Raw genomic sequence first — 25,097 nt, forward strand, 5'->3', positions numbered from 1 at the left:
TACCTACTTATGTGATCATATTTTTTTAATAAACATCGAGTTATGAATATGAGGGGTTTTTAAAAACACAATTCTTGGTGCATTCAAGGCAATTGCCCCAGAGTACCATGAATTGCCTTGTCAAGTTGTGATTGCAACATGTATAGGCAAACATTCCACAAATAAGTGGGTCAACACTCATTGAGATGATGTGATTGTAGATCTTCTGTCAGTGTGACCTCAGAAAGGTCAAAGCCCAGGGGACCAAAGTACATCTCTCAAAAGCAAAAAATATATACTTTTGTTATGCTTTTATAACAAAACCAGGATTATCAGAATAGCTACAAAGGATTTTTGTGAATGCAAAGTGATATTGCAAAGAGTATTTTGTGATACTCTGGGGGAGTAGCACAGGGGATCTGAGTTATTTAAAAACAACTTTAAGGTGATCTTGTTTTAGATAAAGCTGACAACATTTCTTTTGTTATTTACATCAGACAAAAAACTCTGATTTCAAACTAGGACACTTAAGAATGACTATGAAAAAATTTCTTACCTTTTAAACCTAGGTACACTTGGCCAAAATCTCAATAAGTACAGTTTAAAATGTAATGAATTCAAGAAGAGACTATAAGAAGAGTGTTAAAGCAATGACAAAATGAAATAACAGGTAAGGTGCACTATTCTAATTGCTGAAAATGCAATTATTCTGCAAGCTCTAATAATGAAAGTCAAGGAGCCCAATTTTAAAAAATGGAACAAAGATTAAATATAAAAAGATTTAGTTAATAAAAATAGCCACAGCAACCAGCCTTAGAGTGGACTAAGAAGATAATGAAGTAGTGGATAGCTTCCACCTTTTAGGATCACCTATCAGCAGGTAGAGGAACTAGCAGTCAGAGGCTTAGTATAGTAGCTATGAAAGACTTGAAAAATGGATATGGATTCTAGAACAAAACAACTCATAGCACACTCACAGCACAGATAATCAGGCTCAAATTATTATATTTCAAACACATTATGTGAAGTTCTAGTTCTCTGGAAGTCAATAGTACTGGGAAAGATGGAAGGAAAGAGAATGACCAGCAGCGAGTTGAACAGGTTCAATAACGTTGATAGTAGATGTGCTGTTGGAAGACCTACAGGACCAATTTGTAAACAGAACTTCCTGGAGAAAATCTACCTGTATGGTTGCTAAGAACTGACACCAACCTGAATGCACTTAATCACATTACAAATGATTTCCAAGCATATCTGTGGATGCTAAACAAGATTTTGCCTATTATGTCTATTAAATGGATAAATAACAGTAGTTTAATGTTTAGTATATATTTAAGCTATTTTATACTCATCATGTGTATCTTTGTGAATTCAGAAGCATTATACCCAAGTCCTTTTGTTAAAACAAAACGTTTTAAAGGGTGGAATACAAATAACTACAGCAAAAACAGGAAAAATAATGAAAAAGGGGAATCTACAGACTGCATATTGATTAAAATAAACATAATAAAAAGGAGGAAAAACTAAATAAAGAAAAATGAAAGAAAAGAGATCTATATACTATCCATATTAGGAATACATATGGTCTAAATTTAGTTATAAGCTTCAGAGCTGAACTTTATTATTATACACCGTCCAGAGTCTCCTTTGGGGGAGATGAGCAGCTATATAAATTAATTAATTAAACAATTCTATATTGATACTGCATGGATCCCATGCTCAAATACTAGTGACATATATACAGTAGACTCTGATAATTCACTTTGCAAGGGTTTTTTTCAATGAACAACCAAAAAGTGGAAGTATCTATAGGAAATCATGGTTTTTCAGAGCCATTTTAAGCACAGAACAAAACATAAAGAAAAACCATGATTTTCCATATATGGGAATTACTCTGTCCAGGAACACTCCTCATCCTGCCTCTATAATCCCAGAACATTAAGTTTTTCATTGATCATGCCGTATGATTGCCACTGGGGTACAATCAGACAGACAATGGATTTATATTTGTCTGGGAAATGTTGCTTATCTGGATGGTGACACTCAAAGCAGCTTAGTGGAACTCTTTTAGCCAATTCTCTTTAAGATTTATGGACATCTTTTGACAAGATCAAGTCTTATATCAGTAAAAACCTTCTGTACATTCCTTATTCATTATCCATTGGTCTATTGCTGACTTGTAATCCTGCTGGCAAATCAAGTGGAATTAACAATCCCAGAAAACTAAATGACTATCCTATGATAATAATCCTTATGCGGGCAAAGTTATCATCGTGTCCTTGAATATTTCAAGCAGATGTTCCAAAAATGCAGGAGACAGTACATTAATGAAGAAATTTTACTAACATTGTTTTGAATTATTATCTACCCAGTATTAAATATTTTACTCAGTGATTTTTGGTTACCGGGATAACTAAAAATATAATAAATATATAAACAGACAAACTAGAAGTCCAGTGGGGCTTAGCTCTGAGCAAATATACTAAGAGCAGACTGCACAGGTAGTCCTTGACGTACAACTGTAATTGAGCCTGGACATAAGTCAAGGCATCACGTGATTGGTTTCAAAATTGCAACTTTTTTGACAATGATTGTTAAGCTAACAGAGTGATCATTAAGCGAACATAAAAGTCATCAAGTTAATCCATTTTCCCAGATGGGAGGTGTTTTTTGCCAGAAACCAGAAGTAAATACTGGAAACTGACCCCAAAAAATACGTCACAAATTGTGATCATACGATTGAGGGAAGCTATAAGCAGTCATAAAGGTGAGCCTGTTACCAAACACCCAAAAACCTATCATGTAACTGTGGGTTGTATATGCGGCTCTTGTAACTTTTAAAACAGGTCATAAATAGTTCTGGGAGAGGCATTTTAACTTTGAATAGTAATAAATAACCAGTTCTAAGTCAAGGACTACTTGTATAATATTTAGATATTAATAAATGGAAGCCCCTGGATTGGCATTGTTTTCTTTTATTCAAATCTGGGAAAAGCAGTCTTAAATAAGACTAAAATACTTTATTATATAACAGTGGATTAAATGTTTAACGAATACTTTCCTATACTTTGCAAACTAATAAGCCCATTTCTTTGTCTTTACCATATTTTCTTGTTGATATGAATGCTACTAAGTAGGTACTTTTAGAAATAATGGTGGACAGCAATTTCCAATCCAATGTTCTCAAGATATATTGGACTACAACTCTCATCACCCTCAACCATTGGCTACTAGTGATGGGAATTTCCAAAAGTCCTGATACACTAAATGTAGATCTGTCTGTTAAAAGATGCTATACATATGTCTCTTAGATAAGATTAGTAAATGACTAAAGTCCCTGCACAGTAAGAAATGCAGAGTCTCACAAATCTGAGAGACAGAAGTAATGTTTTTTTTAAATTTTGTGTGTGTTTATTTCCATCAGAGTATGGATAGTCATTTGATAAGCTTTAATTTGGATATGGCAGTAAGAATGGGTTGGACCTAAATGGCCCCTTCCAACTCTATGATTTTTTTTGTAGATAGAAAGTATAATTTTATATAATTCCTAGTTATTTGCACTAGCTTGTTTGCTTGCAATGCTGATGCAATACCTTTGCAGTAGTAACAACAACTTTTGCATTAAAAAAGAAAGATATCTCACTAATGCAGCAATCAGTACATCCAGTACACTGCAGTCTAAGCATTTATTTCCTATTTTTTTTGGGGGGGGGGGAGTGGAATTGGCCTCAGGTACATTTAAAGGAATGTAACATTTAGACAGTCAAAATCTAACAAATATAGCATGAGTGGGAAGTGGGGAGTACTTTGCAGATAATATAAAGGTTAGAAAATACTAGCACAATTTCCTATATTACTTGGGATTTCCACTGAACTGTATTAGAGTAACACATAACAAAATGTTGTCATACAGCTACTTCAGAGATAGTTACAAATCACTTTAACGCAGGTCTACTTCACTGCTGGAGACCATATACATCATGCTCTGATAGCCTTGCACATAAGACTCCAGCTTCAGTACAGTATAGAATCTGTATTAAGACAGTTATAACCTACTGTCTCTTAGTATCACCCACCCACCCTTCCATCACAATAATTTGTAAGAAACTTCCCTAAGTTTACATACAAGAACAGTAAAGGATTGTATGTTGGGCTTTCCTTTTGTGTCAGGCAATATATTAGCAATATGGAAGTAATAAAAATAAGTTATTGCAAGGTGCAAGTCAAAAATCGCCCAGCTTCAAACGCCGCTCCATAATATCCACAAAAATCCCCCATCATCCTTTCTCAAACCAATACCAGTAATATTGTGCATTTTAACTGTTCCACTTTAGTGGACAGCCTTCAAGGCTGTGTGTGTATATGTGTCCACCATCAACGAATTCTCAGTTTTGAAATAGGACTTTAGGAGAGGAGGAGGAAGTAAGGACATTTCTTTTTCAGGGTTGGCAAGTAGGTGTAAGGCAAAGCTACGCTGGTGTATGCTTATGATGATGGTTACCAATGTACTGGATAGTCCTCGAATTACAACGCTAATTGGAACCAGAATTTCTGTTGTAAAGCAAGGTAGTTATTTAGTAGCACGTGATTTTACAATTGTTTTTGCCATAGTTGTTAATTGAATTATTACAGTTGTTAAGTGAATCATATAATTGTTAAGCAACCTGGCTCCTTCCACCCATTAACTTGGTTTGTCAGAAGCCAGCTGGGAATGGTGATATGACCCCAAGATGCAACCGTCCTAAATACATGCTGGTTGCCAAGTGCCCAGATTTTGATTACATGACCACGGGGAAGCTGAGATGGTCTTAAAGCATGAGAACTGATTTTAAGTAACCTTTTTCAGTGTTGTTGAAATTTTTGAATGGTTGCTAAATGAATGGTTGCAAATTAAGGACTACCTATAGATGTTTATTCTAAAATAGAGACTAAAATGTTCAACATAACTTTTTCCCCCCTACTAAAATCCATGTTAGAATATTATTATTAGACAGTTCAGACTTATTAGTGTGCAAGCTTTCAGATTCTTTAAAATCTCTCATCATACACAATGATTAATAAAGCAAAGGGAATGGGGAGAGCTGGCTACTACTTAGATGTAATGCATTTATTTCCAGTTTGAATATGTGCAATGGTTTCTCACATTTTCCACCTGAAGTCTATAATAAGAAGTGGACTCCATTGCTTGAATAATCCCAAATGGTTACCCTTTCGCTCACCTTCCTTTGTTCAGTATTTTATCTAATTAATATTCTGGGAAATCTGAAAGGTGTTTGATGATCTTGGTTTAGCCTAATGTAACTATTGTCCAGTCTAGGTTTTGAAATTTTTCTTATCAATAACTCAGCTAGTTTGGATTTCTTGGTATTCTCTAGAAAGGATCAGGGAAGGAAGGAAGGAAGGAAGGAGAAATTAAGAGTTGAGCAGCAGATTTGATTCCAAAAAAGTGCTTTAGATGCACAGAAATACAAATGTAGCACCTGTCTGTAGGTCTGCACCGAGACACAGCTCTTCCCAGAATGATACAATCGCCATTCACAGCCCTACGAACTATAAAGCAAGGGTCTGCAACCTTGGCAACTTTAAGCCTGGAGGACTACAACTCCCAGAATTCCCCAGCCAGCAAAGCTGGGGAGTTGAAGTCCACCAGACTTAAAGTTGCCAAGGTTGGAGACCTCTGCTATAAAGTATTTTTGGGAAATCAAGTCCAAAGTGCTGCAGAGCCTTTAATAGAAAATAGCCAATGGCATGAAAAAAGAGGATTTGTCTAAAGTGGAGAGTGCAATACTAATCAAAGTGACAGGCTCAGGAGATTTTACTTAATCATCGAGGCCTGAAGTCCACACAGGGAATTCCTTCCCTGTGTCTTGTAGGGTGAGTGAGTGTGTGTGTAGATTTGCGGCTGGAAGTCACCCGCCTCAGCTTAGCGAGTTGTGTTGCAGACTTCATCCTCCACCTCAAGAGCACCCTGCCAAACTGAGCCTCCTTTTTTCAAAGCCTAGCGTGCCCATCGCTTCCTACAACAGATGGCAGAGTTTCAGCGAGCCTCCTCTCATCTACAGGCCACAGTTCTAACTCTTGAGTAAGGCGCGATTGTCACAGGACGGCGAGTGATCCTGAAAGCGGGTCTCCATGAGATCACAAGGCTGGTCTCGATGTTATTTTATTTATTATTTATTTAATTATTTTATTTAATTTTTATACCGCCCTTCTCCCAAAGGACTCAGGGCGGTGTACAGGCATAAATAAAACAATACAATATACAGATTAAAATACCATTTAAAAAACTTATTTAAAATAGCCTAAGATTAAAAAATTTACATACTAAAAACCCCATTTAAAATTAATAAAATTTCCCTTAAAACTAATTTAAGCCAGCCCCGCGCGGATAAAAAGATGTGTTTTTAGTTCGCGACGAAATGTCCGAAGGTCAGGTATTTGACGTAAACCCGGGGGAAGCTCATTCCAGAGTGTGGGCGCCCCCACAGAGAAGGCCCTTCCCCTGGGGGCCGCCAGCCGGCATTGTTTGGCGGACGGCACCCTGAGAAGTCCCTCTCTATGGGAGCGTACGGGTCGGTGGGAGGCGTGTGGTAGCAGCAGGCGGTCCCGTAAGTACCCAGGTCCTAAGCCATGGAGCGCTTTAAAGGTCATAACCAACACCTTAAAGTGCACTCAGAAAGCCACAGGCAGCCAGTGCAGCCTGCGCAGGATCGGTGTTACATGGGAGCTACGTGTAGCTCCCTCTATAACCCGCGCAGCTGCATTCTGGACTAACTGAAGCCTCCGAGCACACTTCAAGGGGAGCCCCATGTAGAGAGCATTACAGTAATCCAACATCGAACGCGTGCTCCCACAACTCGGTACGGCCCCTCCCCCCCGCCATATCTGCCTCTCCCACTTACCGTACAGATCGAACATCCCTCTAAACCTGGAACGTCCTCCCCCCCTGCCTTCAGACAAGATGGAATAGTGTCGCGAACTAGCACAGGGGCTGGATCCCTCCCCGACGGGTTCTCACCCCCACCCGTCGAATCCCTCCCCCCCCTTAAAAAACCCTTATTTAAAAAACGGTTTAAAAAACCCCACAGATTCTTCTTCCTCGCATGCCACCTCTCCGGGTCCCAAGACCCCTCGTTAAGGCCGGCCCTCGATAACCCGGAGGGCCATTCCTGCGAGGCGGGGGAACCTCGCAGTCGGAGAAGGTCAGCGGACGAATATTTCATGCTAAAAGATTAAATAACAGTGGGGAAAAAAAAGGTGTTCCCTAGCCACTTGATGTTATCGTAGCCTGTGGACAAAGTCAGGACAGTCACAAACCAGGGCTAAATGCCCGGTAAGGGTAATAAATAAGATGGAAGTTTGGCTGATGGATTCCGCCATTCAGTACTGCCCATAATGGATACAGCAAAAGTTTTTGCCCGCTGGTGCCGCCCATGATCAGGTCCAAGGCCGTCCACGATTGATGCCATAAATAAATAAATACCGGGGACAGGAAAAAAGTTTTCAGCCGCAGATGTCAAATGATGGTATATATAAGAGTCAGCTAAAATTCTAAATTCCAAAATGTCCAAGCTACCTGTGTAATGTCTCTGGTGCCGCTGAAAATAGTCCGGCAAAACAATCCAGCCGCCAGCCGCTGATGATAAGTGCGGCCATAACGCAGCCAGACAATCCCAGATGTTACCATCAGATGGGTGAATCGGAGAAACAATGCTGCTGAGCCATGCCACTGAAGGATAGAGCGGCGGAACATCCAGCCGCCGATGACATGTGCGGCCGGCAGCAGCAAACCACGATCCAGCCCGGCCATTCCTAGCGAGCGCCACTCCGCGCCCCTCCAGAATGGCCGGCACCATCTCCCGTTGCCGCCGATGGTATCAGTGCCGCTGCTGGTATCCAAGCCGCTGCTGGTATCACTGCCGCTGGCCAGCATATCGCACCCCTGGTCGCTGATGTCCGAGCGACCGCTTCGCCACGGAGCCGCAAGCCGCCTCGTTTCCGTGGGCGCCCAGCCAAAATGGCCGCCGGCAACCGTCCGCCGCTCGCCCGCCTCTCCAGCCCCGTTCCCGGCAGCCGAGGGTCTAGCAAGACCCAAAGCTCTCATTTCGGCTGCCGGAAAGATGTTCTGCGGGGCGGCGGGCCCAGATAGCTTGGAGACCGCCCCGAGGCATCGCGGCTAGAAAAAACGCCGACCCACCGCCTGCATGATTCTCAGGTCGCCGCCATTTCCGCGCATGCGTTTTAACCTTTAATGGTCTTAAAGCATGAGAACTGATTGTAAGTAACCTTTTTCAGTGTTGTTGTAATTTTTGAATGGTTGCTAAATGAATGGTTGCAAATTAAGGACTACCTATAGATGTTTATTCTAAAATAGAGACTAAAATGTTCAACATAACTTTTTTCCCCCTACTAAAATCCATGTTAGAATATTATTATTAGACAGTTCAGACTTATTAGCGTGCAAGCTTTCAGATTCTTTAAAATCTCTCATCATACACAATGATTAATAAAGCAAAGGGAATGGGGAGAGCTGGCTACTACTTAGATGTAATGCATTTATTTCCAGTTTGAATATATGCAATGGTTTCTCACATTTTCCACCTGAAGTCTATAATAAGAAGTGGACTCCATTGCTTGAATAATCCCAAATGGTTACCCTTTCGCTCACATTCCTTTGTTCAGTATTTTATCTAATTAATATTCTGGGAAATCTGAAAGGTGTTTGGTGATCTTGGTTTAGCCTAATGTAACTATTGTCTAGTCTAGGTTTTGAAATTTTTCTTATCAATAACTCAGCTAGTTTGGATTTCTTGGTATTCTCTAGAAAGGATCAGGGAAGGAAGGAAGGAAGGAAGGAAGGAAGGAAGGAAGGAAGGAAGGGAGAAATTAAGAGTTGAGCAGCAGATTTGATTCCAAAAAAGTGCTTTAGATGCACAGAAGTGCAAATGTAGCACCTGTCTGTAGGTCTGCACCGAGACACAGCTCTTCCCAGAATGATACAATCGCCATTCACAGCCTTACGAACTATAAAGCAGTGGTCTGCAACCTTGGCAACTTTGAGCCTGGAGGACTTCAACTCCCAGAATTCCCCAGCCAGCAAAGCTGAGGAGTTGAAGTCCACCAGACTTAAAGTTGCCAAGGTTGGAGACTTCTGCTATAAAGTATTTTTGGGAAATCAAGTCCAAAGTGCTGCAGAGCCTTTAATAGAAAATAGCCAATGGCATGAAAAAAGAGGATTTGTCTAAAGTGGAGAGTGCAATACTAATCAAAGTGACAGGCTCAGGAGATTTTACTTAATCATCGAGGCCTGAAGTCCACACAGGGAATTCCTTCCCTGTGTCTTGTAGGGTGAGTGAGTGTGTGTGTAGATTTGCGGCTGGAAGTCACCCGCCTCAGCTTAGCGAGTTGTGTTGCAGACTTCATCCTCCACCTCAAGAGCACCCTGCCAAACTGAGCCTCCTTTTTTCAAAGCCTAGCGTGCCCATCGCTTCCTACAACAGATGGCAGAGTTTCAGCGAGCCTCCTCTCATCTACAGGCCACAGTTCTAACTCTTGAGTAAGGCGCGATTGTCACAGGACGGCGAGTGATCCTGAAAGCGGGTCTCCATGAGATCACAAGGCTGGTCTCGATGGCCACGCAGAAATCAATCCCCTCCCCACCCTCCCCTTCAGAATGTGAACTCGAGCGCCCCCCGCGTCCCCGTGGAAGGTTGCAGCCGAAGCCTGGTGAGAGAACCCGGCACTTCGCCGTCTGTCCTCCTTCCCTCTGCAGGGAGAGCGAGAGAAAGAGGCGTTCAGCGGCCGCAGGCTGGGTTTCGGACTCCGGAGGCGGGAAAGCCCTCGCCGTGTGTCTCTCGCTTTCCTGTTCGGAAGTGCTTGGTGCCAGGACTGGAAGAGGGACGCCTGCTCCAGCCTCCACCCCTGGGCCGGCAGGAAAGCCCAGTCTCAACAACTTCTCTTTCCTTTGAAACGACACATGTTCGGGAGCCCAGATGTCTCCCTCCGCTGCTAAAAAGAGAAAGGGGAAGTGGCGTGGGAGGCTGGCTGGGTGGAGAGGGAGAAACGGGATGACACCGGCGGCAGCCGTCCTCTCGCGCTGTTTTGACGCAAAAACAGTATACCTTTTCCCCCCTCACCCCGCTAGCAGCAGCAGGGGAACATCTGTCCCCGCTCTCTTTCGGCGGCGATCCTCAAAAGGCATTAAGCCGGAGCCCTAAGGAGTCACGTCTGTCTTCTCTATAGTTGCAAATACTCCAGATTAACCGAGTTGGGAATCGGCTGCTGGGTGCTTGCTGCAGCGAATCGTGCGATTAAACAATCATTGCTACAAAATCGTGCCTAGCGATCCCAATCCAAAAATCACACCCACTGAAATAGTCGCATGAACGGTATACCCAAAAAGCATTTCAGGATCGCCTTCCCCAGCCCCGATGCCTCTTGGGGTTTTTTTGGGTTTTTTTTAATATGCATATAACACTTTTCTGTTCTTTAGTTGTGTTTTAATTCAAGTCTTGCTGGGCTGCAGTTACAAATGCATTAATTATAGGCGACCTGCATTTCTAGTTGCACACCGGGTGTGCGCGTGGGCATGTTGTGTACATAATAAGCAAGGGATGATTTCAGTAAATTTCAGGGTTATGTTGCAACAATGTGGCTAACGTTGAACTTTAGTTTTGTGTGTAAATCACCTTTAATGCAAGGTTCATAAAGTGGGCAGCTAGATCAGCTCGTTTCTTTCCTTCATCGCCCGCCTCCTGTCAAGCTGATTGGGAGGCGGACAGTAGTCCAAAGGAGAGGTATTGTTGGGAATTATAACAAACGAAAGGATTTAAAAGTACAGAACGGCTGTTGTGGGATCTTGAGGAAAAGAAGAGAGGGAAAGAGAGAACCATGAGAGGGAAAGAAGAAAAGTCTTCACTAAAAGGTTGGTTAAGTACTGTTTTCCTAATAGTTCTTTTGTTTGATTATTCATTAAGAGGGGGAAAAAACTTTTTCAACAATTTCTCTGGAGGAACAGTGATTGAAACTTTGGAAGGGGGAGGGATACTTACAAATTGTAATTACTTTTATCAAGTAAGCAAGCCATTTAACAATTGGACTCTTTTTTCTTTTTCCTTTTTTTGGTGCTGTGGAAATGATGGAAAAACCCTCTCTGAAAGCAAACTGAAGGAATGAGATGGAGGAAGTTGTAGTGGAACTGAATGTCTTCAGAGAATGGGGGGTGGGTTAGCTATAGTTGTTTTAAACTCAGTTTGTTATGCCGACTTTAATTTCCTTTCAGGGCTTTTAAAGAGAAAAGACTGAGACCATGAATGGGTCTGTAAGTTCAGTTAAAGACTCTCTTTGGCTTGAGCAAGTAGACAAAATCTTTGGACTAGATTTGTTCACTCAGACTTTAATGTGTGAAACCTGTCATATATTGGGGCAGCCTGGCTAGCACTCTGAATACAGCTGCAAGTAGCTCTTCAGGCTTTAGACAAGACCCAAATAGAGATGTGGGATTTGCACATCTTTTAAAGTCTCCCCCACCCCGCAAGTGTCCACATGCTGTAAGCATTGGCTTCCTTTTATGGGTTTTATGGGTGCTTTCCATTATTCTTTGCATAATGTTACGGCAAATAGTTGATTGGAACTAATTGACATGATACTGGGCTTTTCTTCCTTTTGTAAGTATAGGGGTGCCGGAACATCTAAATTGTTCCAAGTGCATTTACTCTGAAATGGCACCCATTGAGTGTCATTGAGACTTGGAATACCTAAGGTTCAAGATTCGACAACCTTGAAAAGAATGCTGACAAACAGACCAAGAAAGATAGGAACTCAAATTAGAAATGAATGACCTTGTTGTGCACCTTACAGAACTACAGATCCCGGCATTCACCACTTCTGGTCTTTGCTGGTGATGCTGCCATGAGTTGTAGCTCAGCATTACTTGGAGGGCCCAATGTTTGCTGCCTCCGATTTGGGAGGACCGGCAGCGTATTTTCATGACTTCTGTGCCTTGAAGAAATTCCTTGTGTTGGCTGAAAAGGAAAAACTAAGACGGAGCATGCGTGTTGTCAGCAATGGAATGCATGGTTTATAAGCTGTAGACGGCTACAGGGGGCGCTCTGCCTTTCTTTGGTAAAGCAAGCACTGCTGGAAAACAGAAGCCTTCTGGCAATCTTTTGACGGGGGGAGGGGGCTGAACTTCCTATGAACTGGCTTTGTGCGCTATGGCTGCTGTGGAATTATTGCTGAAATGCAGCTGATCTTGCTGTCTTTTAAGCCTCGATTTCTCTCATTATTCGGCTACATGGGCTTCTAGATGCCGAATTAAGCAAACGGAGACCTTGCTGCGTTTTGCAAACTTGCATTTGCCAAGCCAGAAAGAATTAGCAGCGGGACAGGAGGACAGTTCAGCTCAGCCTCCATCGCGCGTTCTTCCCTTTAGCCGATTTGTTCTCCTGCGGCGTAACCTGCACTTCAAAGCATCCGTTCCGCTTCCCGATTGCGAAAAATGTTTTCGGGCGCGCACCCGCACGCACGCAAATGTTACGTTTGAAAAGGGGAGGGGCAGAGTTTGAAAAAAAAGGGGGGAGGGTGAAAAGGAAAGAAAGAAATCCAATCAGTCTTTTATCCCAAATCTCGTCTAGCAGTCTTGGGTAGTCTGAGAAAGAAGTACGCGAAAAACACCCGCTCGGGTCATTCAATAGCCTTTCTTCTGAGAACTTGTCTCATAACTGATCCCAAAGCGTAAGGTTGCAAGAACGGTTAAAGATGCAAAGGGATGAAATTTGAAGCTTCATCGCCCTCCAAATCAGTGGCCTCCGAGGTTTCTCTATTCCCACCCATCCTTATTGTGTGATTGGAGAAACCCCCCCCCCCAAAATATGTGAGGGACGTTTCCACAGAGGCAGTACTAGGCGGTAGAGTTACAATCAGCAAGAGAAAGCTCTATTCTGTGGAGGAGGCTGCTTTCTCTTCCCCCTTATATGTTACGTGATCGATTCTATATTATTTAATGCAATCTTATCAATAAATGGCCAAGGCCTCAACCAAGAGGGGCATCCGTTCTGTTCCATTAAAAGGTGTATAGATCTCCCTTGAAGAAAAAAAAGGGTCTTGGGGGCTATGGATTCTGTTGGCGCCCTGTTTTCGGGTGTCGCGGCACAACCCCTCCCCAATTATTTGTTCTGCAAATCTGGGCCTTGCCTGCCACCTGGGCTTTGAAACACCGGCCGGTGATATCTGGGCCTAATCCATTCATAAAGAAACCTCTTATTTTATTTTATCACAACAGTATACACAAACATAATATATAAGCAAAAGTATGCAACAACTATATTAATTTGATATAATGAAAGGGAACAATAGGATAAGAATGGTAGGCACTTTCGTGCTATTATGCACGCCCCTTATTAATTTAATTAAATGAGTATAATCTTATACTTGGGTTCCGCTGTATTGCAGCGGCCGTATAAATACATATAGTCTTTCAGAGAGATGCATTGTTTTTCTGGGATCACGGTGATAATAGGGTAAAGCAATCAACTTCTTTTCCCCTTGTTTCCTTCCATGACTTTTGCAAATACTGTATGGAAATTTCCATGGCTTCCTTCGGCTCGGGAGGATCTTGCGGGTTTTTTCTCCTCCCCCTCCACTTATTATTTTATTTATTTATCTATCGACTTGTATTGGAACGTTTTGGCCCCGAGTGTTCCCGGGAACAGCCCAAGGCAGTCGCGTGAACTCCAAGGTCTTGCTTCCAAGGGGCTCTTGTTTGTTGTACTGAGAAAGCCGGGCAGGAAATCGCAGTTTCTCCGAGTCCCTCCCTGTGGTTCCTTGACTGAAAAGGCCATTCCTGACCAACCTCCGACTCTCGCTGCTGCGGTCGCTTTTGCTGCGGGACAGTTTGAACCGCGCGAGCCGGGCTTCTCCGCTCCCTCTTTCTTTGTAACGGAGGTGAAAGATTTAACGGGCATTAAAAGACCTGATACGGAAGAAGGGATTATTGAGGCTCTAAGAAGAAGAAAGTGCAGTTATTTCTGGTGAGGATTTTGGTAAGAAATGGATGGATAGACGATTGTTACACTTTCTCCTTTCTTGGGGGCTACTTGACTGCTTTGCCTTCTGGAAAACCACGAGCTTCCTCCCCCCCCCTCCTTCCGACTTTGATGAGTTTGAGTGGCAGCAGACTTAATCCCCCGGATGCCTCCTTTGGTTAAGGATTCCTTTTAAAGCTGGTTGTTGAGGTGGCACCAGCTATTGTAGCCAATGGACAACCACTCTGTCTGCTGCTGTGCTTGGTACGCTTTTGGGTCATTAATAAATACCATCCGATAAGCCCAGGCTTTGCTTAGGCTCCGGCGGTTATTGTTTCACTGCCGGAATTTGCTCTGAGGTGGTTTTTTGAGAGAAAGGGGAGGGGGAGTCTGGTCTGGTTTGCAAAGAGGCTGCCAGTTTTAAATACCTGTCAATTACTGAAGAGGGAACTCTAAAGACAATTTGGAACTACAGATTGCCAAAACGCTTTGCAGATTGCGATGCTTTGGAATAGAAGCGAGAATGTCCGTACCGACCGTGTTTACTTCATACGGAATTTAATGCGATATATTCCTATATAGGTATGTTGCACGGAGTAACTGAATTAGGAAGCCAAACTCTTAAGGAAACGGGAAACGTTCAATGTATATGCGTGAGGGAAAGAGGAATTATTCGCATAACACTTTGAATGCAATGTACCGGCACTTTGAAGTTTCATATGTTCTATAACTAAGCTGGCAGAGTTTACAGGATTAAGCAACGGGCAGACTAGTTTCCCAACTAGGCGCCCTCCGGGAACCGGCCTGCAATGGCTGGCTGGGAATTCTGACATTGCAAGCCCACCACTTGAGGTGGGGGCCCGCACCAGATTGCAGAAGGCTGACTAAGACAAAAATCCCGCGCCGTAACGCTCTGTTCCTCATGCCTAGTAACGGAGAATATCGTTCGGGGGCCGAGCTGAGCAGATGCGGGGTGGGGGTGGGGATAGCGAAAGCGAGCTGCCAGCGTCACGCTCCGTTTGCGAGCTTCCTCAGGGCCAAAAGTTGCGAACTACAGTACTGGGGGGTGGGGATGTCGCAAGGACCATTCTTATCTGTAGTACAAGCTGATCTTGCAATAAGGTCTCCCTCCCCCTAGGGGCGTTTCTGACAGAAGAAAAATGCCACCATGCTGTAAGTAGATAAGAGATAGGTTTTCCTCGGGACTGTGGCAAAAGGAAGTGGGGAGGGAGGGAAAGAGACGGATGCACGGGAACAAACGCAAAGACACACTCCTTTGGTCTAAAACCTTCCTCGAGAGTTTTTAAGCAACACCAAGCATCCGATTCAGGAATGGGGGCCGGGGGGGGAGCACACTAACTCGCTACGGAGATGGCAGGTGTGGCCAAAGACATTCATTTAGTCCACTAGTGAAAGTCTTAAAGGAAAGCTACAAAATACTTAAGACGGACCCGAACACCGCCCCCCCTCCTCCTCCTTTCCCCAGCCACGCACCGGGCTGCGCCGTTTTAGAATCGCGCTGCGTTTGGAAAGGAGCAATCCGTCCTAGTGACCAATTTTGCCCCGCTGTAAAACCGCGCCAAGCCCACTTTCCCCGCTGCGTTACCCTCGACGAACGCAGCCAAGGTCACCCTAGTTCTCAAAAGGCGAGTGGAGAGGAGGAGAATTAATCCCTTATTGCTGTCGCCCTCCCTCCCCCCCCCAAAGCTCCCAAAAAAATACCCTCTCTAACCTTCCCAGATTTCCGACCCCAACGTCGCACTGCTTTTTCCTAACCTCTTGAAAAAGCTTCTGAGTTGCCCCTTCCTCCTCTCCCCTCCCCTCCAGCAGGCCCGCTTGGCCTGACTCTTGGAAACGTCAAAGCGAAAGGAGGAAGGAAGGGAAGGGCGGTTTGCACACTGCCTGCGGCTGGGCGCCAAGCTTTGCGTATCTTCTGGCGGCTCCCGGGCGCCCGGAACGGAGACTCAGACTCTTCCTCATTGTTCCCTCGGGCTCCTCCCCTTTTTCCTCTCCTCCTCCCACTCCTAAGCGCCGGGCCCTCGTTTATATAAAGCCTTTGGCAAGCGCCGGAGTCGGGAGTTTTCGTTGCAGCCCGAGAACGGCTAAGCTTGCTAAGCATCCTTTGCGCTTTTTTCCTGGGCGGGCTGGCTGGCTTGGCTGACTCACTCACCCACCCATTCGCTTACCTCGGTCGTAGATCGATCTGGTTTTTTTCCACCCTTCGGCTTGGATTATTGCTGTCGTCTTTTTTTTTACCCGCTCTGCGATGACAGTCAAAACGGAAGCTTCTGAATCCACCCTAACTTATTCAAAGATGAGAGGAATGGTGGCTATTTTGATCGGTGAGTAAGGGGGACCACCGAGCCGCGTCGCCTCCTCAGCCGTTTTACACAAAAAAGATTTTCTTTGAGATTATTTTCCGAGTGCCGGATGTACAGAGCGCCTAAATAAATACATTTACAAGGAGCATCTAATTTTAATTTTTTTTAAAATTTAAATACATTTAAAGAGGATCTAAATAAATACAATTTTTTAAAAACACGAAGGAAGTTGTCGATTGATCGGGATTCATTTTCTGTCTTTTCTTAATTTGCAGCTTTCATGAAACAGAGAAGAATGGGGCTGAACGACTTCATTCAAAAAATAGCCACCAACTCTTATGCATGTAAACAGTAAGTATGTTTTGCTTTTCTGCATGGTAGATACCACGGAAGTTAACAATTTAATTATAGCCTTGTGCGATCTTACCTAACTTCTTCCCCAGGGAGGAGAGGAGTTGAAACACGATCTGTTTGTAAATTGAACTTCTAGTCTAAGGATAACTACACAGACTCAGGTTCCACTGAGTTCAGCATATTTAGGAAGTAGACCTAAGAATGTGAGTGTGGGTGATTTAATAATTTGTGAAGAGTTTCACTATAAAAGTATGTGTTATTGTGACTGCAATCCTATGCCACTTACCTGCAAGCAAATTTCGTTGAACTCAGTGGGAGTTGTTTTTGAGAAGGGCCAGGGCGGGTACTAGCTTTAGAAAATAGTATTCGTTTCTGTTGCCCCAATAGGGACTAAAACTATCCAGAGAAATGGCATCTTGTTTGAATTTTTTTGATCTCTCTGTCATTCCTTTTCTCTGACTTATAATTACAAAAGAAACCTGAGTCTATTTGCTCAGGTTTGTGTTGTCTCTTTTTCAGTCTTACCTCAGAAACCTAATAAGCTCTTTCAAGCAATCGCCTTTTCTAAGTTTGCCAGCCTGAATTTTGCTCAACTAGAGTTAGCCTGCCGCCTCGTGGTCAGATAATTTCCATGTTCCAGGCATGTTGTAATTGGACTAATTCCATTCTGTCTTATCCTTGCAGTCCTGAAGTACAATCAATTCTGAAGATTTCCCAGCCTCAAGAACCAGAACTTATGAATGCCAATCCTTCTCCTCCAGTAAGTGGCCTGGGTTCCATGTATATTGAACTTGGGAAGAGATGTTTTAAAATAAAGATCCAGCATGCTTATTTAAAAGGGAAGATTTTCTCTTTCCACTTCTCTGTCTCATTTAAACCAGGAAATTTTGCCAACATTTTAAAATAAGCATTTTATTCCCCTGAAGCCCAAATGGGTGTGTTTTCTGAAGCCCCATCACAAAATAGCTTACAATTGTATTTGTTGGTTTTTAGGTCTGTATCCAACTATTTGATTTTTTTTTTCATTGCAGCCTAGTCCATCTCAGCAAATCAACCTTGGCCCATCATCTAATCCTCATGCTAAACCATCAGATTTCCATTTCCTGAAAGTTATTGGGAAAGGTAGTTTTGGAAAGGTAAGCTATGTCTTGATTTTGCTTATTGCTTTTTAAGGATAAGCATTCATTGCTTTTATAGCCAGATGATTGTTCTGAAGGCTGATTTTAAAATGCACCCCCATAGCCTTGGGAAAGTCAGTCTCATGCAAGACATTTGTCTTAGTACGAAGTTGAGAAAATAAATTGAATAAGTGCAATTAAATTGGTATTCTTGAGAAAGAACAATTTATCTTAAAAGACTGAGAGAATTTGGATTATATTCAAGAGGGGTTTGATGGCTTCATTGCCTAACTATGTCTCTAAAGTATTGCCCTTCAGATACAAAACTTTAACCCTATAATTATACTGAGCTGTATTTTTGCAACTATCAAAAAGGAAATTGTCGTTTTAACTTAGTTTTTTGAATCACTCTTAAACTTACAAGAACTTTGGTTTCTTTCAGGTTCTTCTTGCAAGGCACAAGGCAGAAGAACAATTCTATGCAGTAAAAGTACTCCAGAAAAAAGCAATCCTGAAGAAGAAGGAGGTAAATATTGACTCAATCTTGTTCCAAATAAATGCCAAGCAAGAAAATAATTCTACCTTAGGGCAGTTCATAAATTACAATATAATGAGCAAGCTTTCAGCTTCCCAGAGCTCCTCCTAAAGAGCAGTAGTAAACAAAAACAAAACAGGAAGCAGAAAAGACATACTTAAAGCCTATAGAATGTCCACTTTTAAAGTCAACACTTTGAAGCAGAATGTGGAAAATTAATCTAAAGGTGCTTAGTTGCTGTTTTATGCCCTCTTGAGTTTGTATAAATTTAGGATTTTTCTTGTGGTCATTTGGTTTGCTTTATAATAATTCAGCTGTGTTCTGGTGAATACTAACAACTGATCCCATACCTCTTCTTATTTTCCAGGAGAAACATATTATGTCTGAACGCAATGTCCTCCTTAAGAATGTGAAGCATCCTTTCCTGGTGGGACTTCACTTTTCCTTCCAGACAGCTGACAAATTGTATTTTGTCCTAGACTACATCAATGGTGGAGAGGTGAGCAAAAAGGGACACCTGGGCCCTCCAAAGAAGGGTGGTTAAATGGAGTTGGTTTTTTGCTGGAAAGTAGAAATCAGACCATAGTAACACATACTTAAGTGCCCTTGTTCCTTATAAAAAAGGGGGACTCTAGAGATAGAGGAGCTAAATTCAGTCTCCAGCTTTCCAGCCTCTAATAGCAGGAAACAGGCAGAGGATTACTAGGCCATTTCCGACAATTATCCTCTCTAACTTAGTGTGCTGTGCTTAATTAAATTTATTGTTCAAAGGTTTGGGGATAACTAATAGATTTCTCCCCCCCCCCTCCCCTTCTTATCTTGCAGTTGTTCTACCATCTCCAGAGGGAACGTTGCTTCCTGGAGCCAAGAGCTCGTTTTTATGCTGCTGAAATAGCTAGTGCACTGGGTTACCTGCATTCTTTGAACATTGTATACCGGTAAGCACCCTACTTAATGTATGCATATTAAATTAGAACAGAGTTCTAATTTACCAGCTGTTTTGCCAAAATGCTAGCTATGGGCTTTGGAATCAGTAATTTTATACTCCTAAATAATTAGGGGTTAGGGGTTGTTGTTTCTGGGTATGGACTGGATGTGGTAAAAAACGTCTAAAACACTATAGTGACAGTGGCTTATTTGGGGGAAAGCTTGTAAATCAGACAAATGTGAATGACAGGTAAGATTTTGAAGCTGACCCGTCTTTCATATTCTTTGCCACAGGGACTTGAAGCCAGAGAACATTTTGCTCGATTCTCAGGGCCACATTGTTTTGACTGACTTTGGACTCTGCAAAGAGAACATTGAACACAACGGCACAACTTCCACATTTTGTGGCACTCCTGAAGTAAGTCTTGAGTTTTGCTTTCTCCCATGACGGTGTTGTAAGTGTGCAGCTGCATGACCATGGCAGGAGTTTCCCTGATGAGACTATAGGACATTATGTGCCAGTAGATGTGAAAGTGGATGGTGTTGCTGATGGATATGCCACTACAGGGTTAAAAAAAGAGAAAATTCTATTGGAGTTCCTGTAGAAAATGCTCCAGGTGTAGAAACTGGTTTGACTGTCCAGATTGACCTGGCCCCTAGTTCATATATGTGAACCTCAGGCATTTTGCTGTTTCGGTGAGGAACCTGTGGTCCTCTGTATCCAATCCATCTTAGTTGACAGGATAGTGGTAAAGAGAATTGGAGTCATATGTTGGGCTGCAGGTTTCCATGCCTGCCTTGAGCAAAATGCCTAAAGAAGGGTAGGTTTATCTTAGTTTTGCCATTAGCCTTCAGGTTTTTTTCTAATCAAATGTTCCCATTCTTTCATTTGTGTCCAATAGTACCTTGCCCCTGAAGTCCTTCACAAGCAACCTTATGACCGGACTGTGGACTGGTGGTGCCTTGGGGCAGTTTTGTACGAGATGCTTTATGGATTGGTAAGTAAGAACAGAAATTACATATTTAATTTGCTTGCTGGGAATGGTTGCCACTCCAGTAATTATAGTAGAGGAAATAAATAAAAACTTTTTGATGCTACTGAAAGTCAGTTGGAGTTGATGGAGTGATGTCAGGGATGCCCATATTTGCTGGTGAGGTTCTTCAGCAGCCCTCTCCTAATGGGTTTGATAATTCAAGAAAATAAATGTCCTTTTAAATCCTTCCCTTATTTTTATAAATAACTCGAGGTAGCAAACATACCTAATACATTTCCTTCCCTTATTTCCCCACAACAACCTTGTAAGATAAGTTGGGCTGAGAGAGAAGAGACTGGCCCAAAATCATCTAGCCACCTTTCATACCTAAAATCAGACTAGAACTCATTTTCCTGGTTTCTAGCCTGGTGCAGTAATCATTAGACCAATCTGGCTATTTAATGGATATTGCATTAAAGTAAGTCTTGCATCAAAGCTCAGAGACTGTATGGTGGGGTGGTTAAAATATTTCAGTTGGATTACAGTTTAGCTTACATCACAAGTGGTTGTGGACAGAACTGGAGAAAGGCGTGGCCTGCATGATACCTTGAACTCCCTGAGGAAAGACAAGATGTAAAACTTTGTAAATCAATAAATAACAACAGTAAGGTTAGACAGTGGATAGTAAATATCCCTACTCTTCTTGCAGCCCCCTTTCTACAGCAGAAACACAGCAGAAATGTATGACAATATCTTGAACAAACCTCTACAACTGAAGCCAAATATCACCAACTCTGCTAGACACCTCTTGGAAGGACTTTTGCAGAAGGACAGAACTAAGAGGCTAGGAGCAAAGGAAGACTTTGTAAGTATAAATTTTGAAAAGAGGTGAAAGGCATTTGAGAATTTTTCTAGACAGTTTCAGTTATTTGCATTTATACTAATGTAATTTCCATTATTTCAACAGATGGAGATTAAGAATCATATTTTCTTCTCTCCAATTAACTGGGATGATCTAATAAATAAGAAGATTACACCACCTTTTAACCCAAATGTGGTAAGAGCTCTTCTAATTGCATAATGGCCAGGGAAGATTTATTTTATTGGGGATGCCCGAAGTGTATGTGTCTATAAATCAAGAGCAAGTGTCAGAGTTCACGTTAGGATTCCACAGGAAGTCCTAGTTCTCTAGACACTTAATAACTCATGGGGGGGGGGCGGGGCGGGAGGGACCCTGCATTTGACTTAACAGAAGATTTAAACAAGTCTCAGCTACATTAGAAGCTTTATAGCCTACAAAATACAGTTATAATACATCTATTTATTTGCCCAATGAAGGCAAAAAAATTATTGAGCCTTTCTATGCACACACAAGCATACACCAGTGCATTTTATCCACCACTCTGAGTTAACTAATATTTTAAACGGTTTGTTTTTTAAACCGGGGAACACAGTAATGGATTTAAAGGGGTGTTTCAGTTATCAAATGATTTTCAGAGGTCTACTGGTGATAAGTCTCATTATCATACACATGAAAGCAAATTCACTGGTTTCAGTGGGACAAAATTCCATAGTAATTTAGTTTTGAATATGCCCTGCTGTTAAAAGTAAATGTTCGTTGATTGATACTGAGGCTGTCCTGGACATGATAAGCAGGTTGAATGAAAAGTTCCTTTTGTAAGTTTTGCCTAAGTGTTTCTCGGACTTGTTCAAGAGGTAGAGGAGGCTGCAGAGAAATGGGAAGCTATTCTGGTGTCTACAGCAAAATTTGTGGATCCAACCTTTTGTCTGCCTAGGCGAATGAATGAGCATGCCTTTTGGATGTTAGTTTTGGGAGCCACCAGGACTTACTAATATTGGCATGTTACCCCCACCCCCCATGCAGAGTGCCTAAAATGCTTAACTCCTTGGTAGCCTTCAGATAACCTGGAACTACAACTTCCAGAATTATTTGGCTACATTAGCTGGGAATTCTGGCAGCTGCAGTTTCAGCACCTTTGACTGTTCCCAAATGCAGAAAGTTGGCTTGAACCTTATCTGACCTCAGGACTGGTCAACAGTGAGAAGAAACCTGAGAATTGGTTTCCAATTACTCTTAGGAAAATGTGGCTTCATCAGATCCTTGAGTGTTCACTTTTGAATTGGAAGACGGTGTAGTATTAAGTCTCCCTGCAGCCTACCATTTAACAACCAAATACTTCCGTTTTCTTGCAGAGCGGGCCCAATGATCTGCGACACTTTGACCCCGAGTTTACAGAGGAGCCTGTCCCAAACTCCATTGGCCAGTCTTCAGACAGCATCCTCATCACTGCCAGTGTCAAAGAGGCTGCCGAAGCATTTCTGGGCTTTTCCTATGCTCCCCCCATGGATTCTTTCCTTTGAATTTTGTGATTTCTTTTCTTTTTTTAAAAAAATAATCGTTCTTTTGGCATTCTGATCAAGCTGCCAGTTGCCTGATCATCTTGAAAGATAAAAATTTTTTTTGCACATCTTCCCACTGTGTGGCAGCTTTGCAGCCTTAATTTCAAACTGTTATCGTTTGCTGAAAGCTTTTTTTTTTTTTGGAGGGGGGGTGTTGTTCTTGTTCAACTGGAAGAGCACATTTAACTCCTTTTGAGTGAACTCATGACATTTCACTACTGGTTCTTCCCAGTCACCCAAGTGGTGCTACATCACGGTTGCAAGTACTAAAAGGAGAAGGGAAAAAATGCAGCTGCTGCCATAGATTGCTCCAGAGTGTAAGCCTCAGAACAAAACTTGTGTCCTCGATTGGTGAGCATAGCGCCCCCAACTTGGAGATCTTTCTGGATGTGAAGAGAACTTTATGAAGACGTGCCTTTTTTCCCCCTCCGGACGTTGAGATCTTTGTGAACTCTGAAGTTTTTATCACAAGAGTGCTTTTGGATTCATGTGTGAGCGAGTGTGTAACGTGGACAAATGGCAGGAGTGTGATTTGTATATTCCCACAGACGGACTTAGCCCAGAGGTGTCTATGTGACACTTGGAGGACAGTGTGGGGCATTGTTTGTTCCTTCCATATTTGGAAGACAATAAATTAATAAATGTAGATAGTGATTTTTTTAAGAAAAATATGTAAAAAATACATAGTTCAAATGGGCTTCAACTACTTGTATCCCAAATGCTTGAAGAAAGCATTGCTGCTATGGAAATATATATATACAGATAGATATGTATATAAATATTTCTATTTTTAGAAATGGTTTCTATGGACCAAAATGCCCCAGCTGTTGTCTGCTAATCTGTTGGTTTAGTTCATTTTTTTTGTTCATAATATGTAAACTTGGGCATTATTTATGGGTATTGTTTGCTTGCATTCCTTGTTGTATGTATTTGTAAAAAGATGTGTACAGTTGATTGCAATGCTAAATGAATATTTAAAAGAAAAAAAAACTTTAAAAGCTCATAATGTATACCACCATTGTAATGTACTTAACATGGTTATAATATGTACCATTTTTGTGACCAAACCCATTGGTTTGCAGTAAAATCTTGGACAATATTTCTATTAATGTTTTCAGTGTCTTTATAAATTCAGGTTATTTCTCCCATATTTATTCAGAATGCACTTTACAGTCAAAACTGCCCACTAATTATTTACAATATTGTTTGCAGTATTGAACAACAATACTAAATATACACAGCAGCAATTTTGGGGTAGGAAAAAAATGCACATTCTGAAGATGTTTTTGATTTACAATTTCCAGAGGCCTAACAGGATCTACCACTAGAACATCAGAAAAATTATAATAATGGGGTATTATTTTGTGGCTACCTATAGGGATGGAACAATAATAGAACTGAAAGTTGTCTCTGCCAATACTTCTCCCTTCCTACAGGCATAATGATGTTTAGCCTCCAAGTATCTTATCACAATGTAATACAAAATAGAAAAGTTGATAAGAGCTGACTAATCTGATCAATGACCTCCTCAGGTTTATTTCATTATATAAAATCTTCCTCCTCAATTGTGTCCTGGTTGTGAATGTTTCTTGTTAAATGAAAGAAATGCAATATTATGAAACAACATTTTTGACATACCTGACTATATCTTCAACAATGGCAAGAATATTCTTTTTAAAAAAAAATTAACCAAGAAATCTCAGAGTTAAGCAACAAAATAAGTCTAGCCTCTCCATAATCTCCTTTAGCATATTTTCTCCAGGCCTTAGCAAACCAAGATTTCTTGGTCAACTTATTTTTAAAACTATAATGGGCCTGGCCCTTTCCTATACATATTACAATTCTGTCAGTGTTTTTAAAACTAGTCATAACTCAACATGGTAGACCAGTGTCCGCCTGATCAAGTGAAGAGCATGGAAAGAACTAGGGATCTAACCAGATGCTAAAGCTGGGGTGGTTAAAATGCAGTTTTGCTGGCTAATTCTGACTGCCAGCAGTTTGATTCTCACTGGCTCAAAGTTGACTCAGCTTTCCATACTTCTGAGGTGGGTAAAATGAGAATCCAGAATGTTGGGGGCAATATGCTGACTCAAAACCACTTAGAGAGGGCTGTAAAGCACTGTGAAGCGGTAGTGCTATTGCTATTGTTAAAGAAAATGCTACAAAGGAAAGGAATTCTCGAGATACATAACTCATTAGCCAGTCAAGGGGCCTAACTAGTAGCTCTGGGAGCATAGCATCACACTAACTTGGTTCAAAAATCAGTAAGTTTAGGGATACAGAATCCCCACTTATTTTTCCAAGAAATGCATGGTGGTATTTCATGAAAATTATCATTATTACTAAATTTTTACCCAATTGGTATCTTTGCATGTATGTAACTCAAGGCGGTGAACATACCTAATATTCCCTTTTATTTTCCCCAAACAATAGTCTTGTGAGAA

General features: G+C 41.8%; 1 protein-coding gene across 4 annotated transcripts; it reads left to right on the top strand.

The window, feature by feature from the left end:
• Positions 1-10,854: 10,854 nt before the first annotated feature.
• Positions 10,855-23,752, top strand: LOC131192381 (serine/threonine-protein kinase Sgk1). Of its 4 annotated transcripts, none has more exons than XM_058171499.1 (12): positions 10,855-10,903; positions 16,600-16,675; positions 17,363-17,438; positions 17,710-17,814; positions 18,239-18,322; positions 18,699-18,830; positions 19,157-19,269; positions 19,553-19,676; positions 20,161-20,256; positions 20,942-21,097; positions 21,200-21,289; positions 22,447-23,752. In XM_058171499.1, exons 1-12 carry the CDS (start codon positions 10,870-10,872, stop codon positions 22,612-22,614), a joined length of 1,254 nt encoding a protein of 417 aa, XP_058027482.1. In that variant the 5' UTR covers positions 10,855-10,869; the 3' UTR covers positions 22,615-23,752. The 4 variants fall into 4 exon arrangements, with proteins under 4 accessions (XP_058027482.1, XP_058027488.1, XP_058027495.1 ...); XM_058171505.1 differs by lacking the exon at positions 10,855-10,903 and adding an exon at positions 13,700-14,021; XM_058171512.1 differs by lacking the exon at positions 10,855-10,903 and adding an exon at positions 13,700-14,009.
• Positions 23,753-25,097: the final 1,345 nt, after the last annotated feature.

Source organism: Ahaetulla prasina, chromosome 1 (assembly GCF_028640845.1).
Source record: "Ahaetulla prasina isolate Xishuangbanna chromosome 1, ASM2864084v1, whole genome shotgun sequence".
NCBI lineage: Eukaryota > Metazoa > Chordata > Lepidosauria > Squamata > Colubridae > Ahaetulla > Ahaetulla prasina.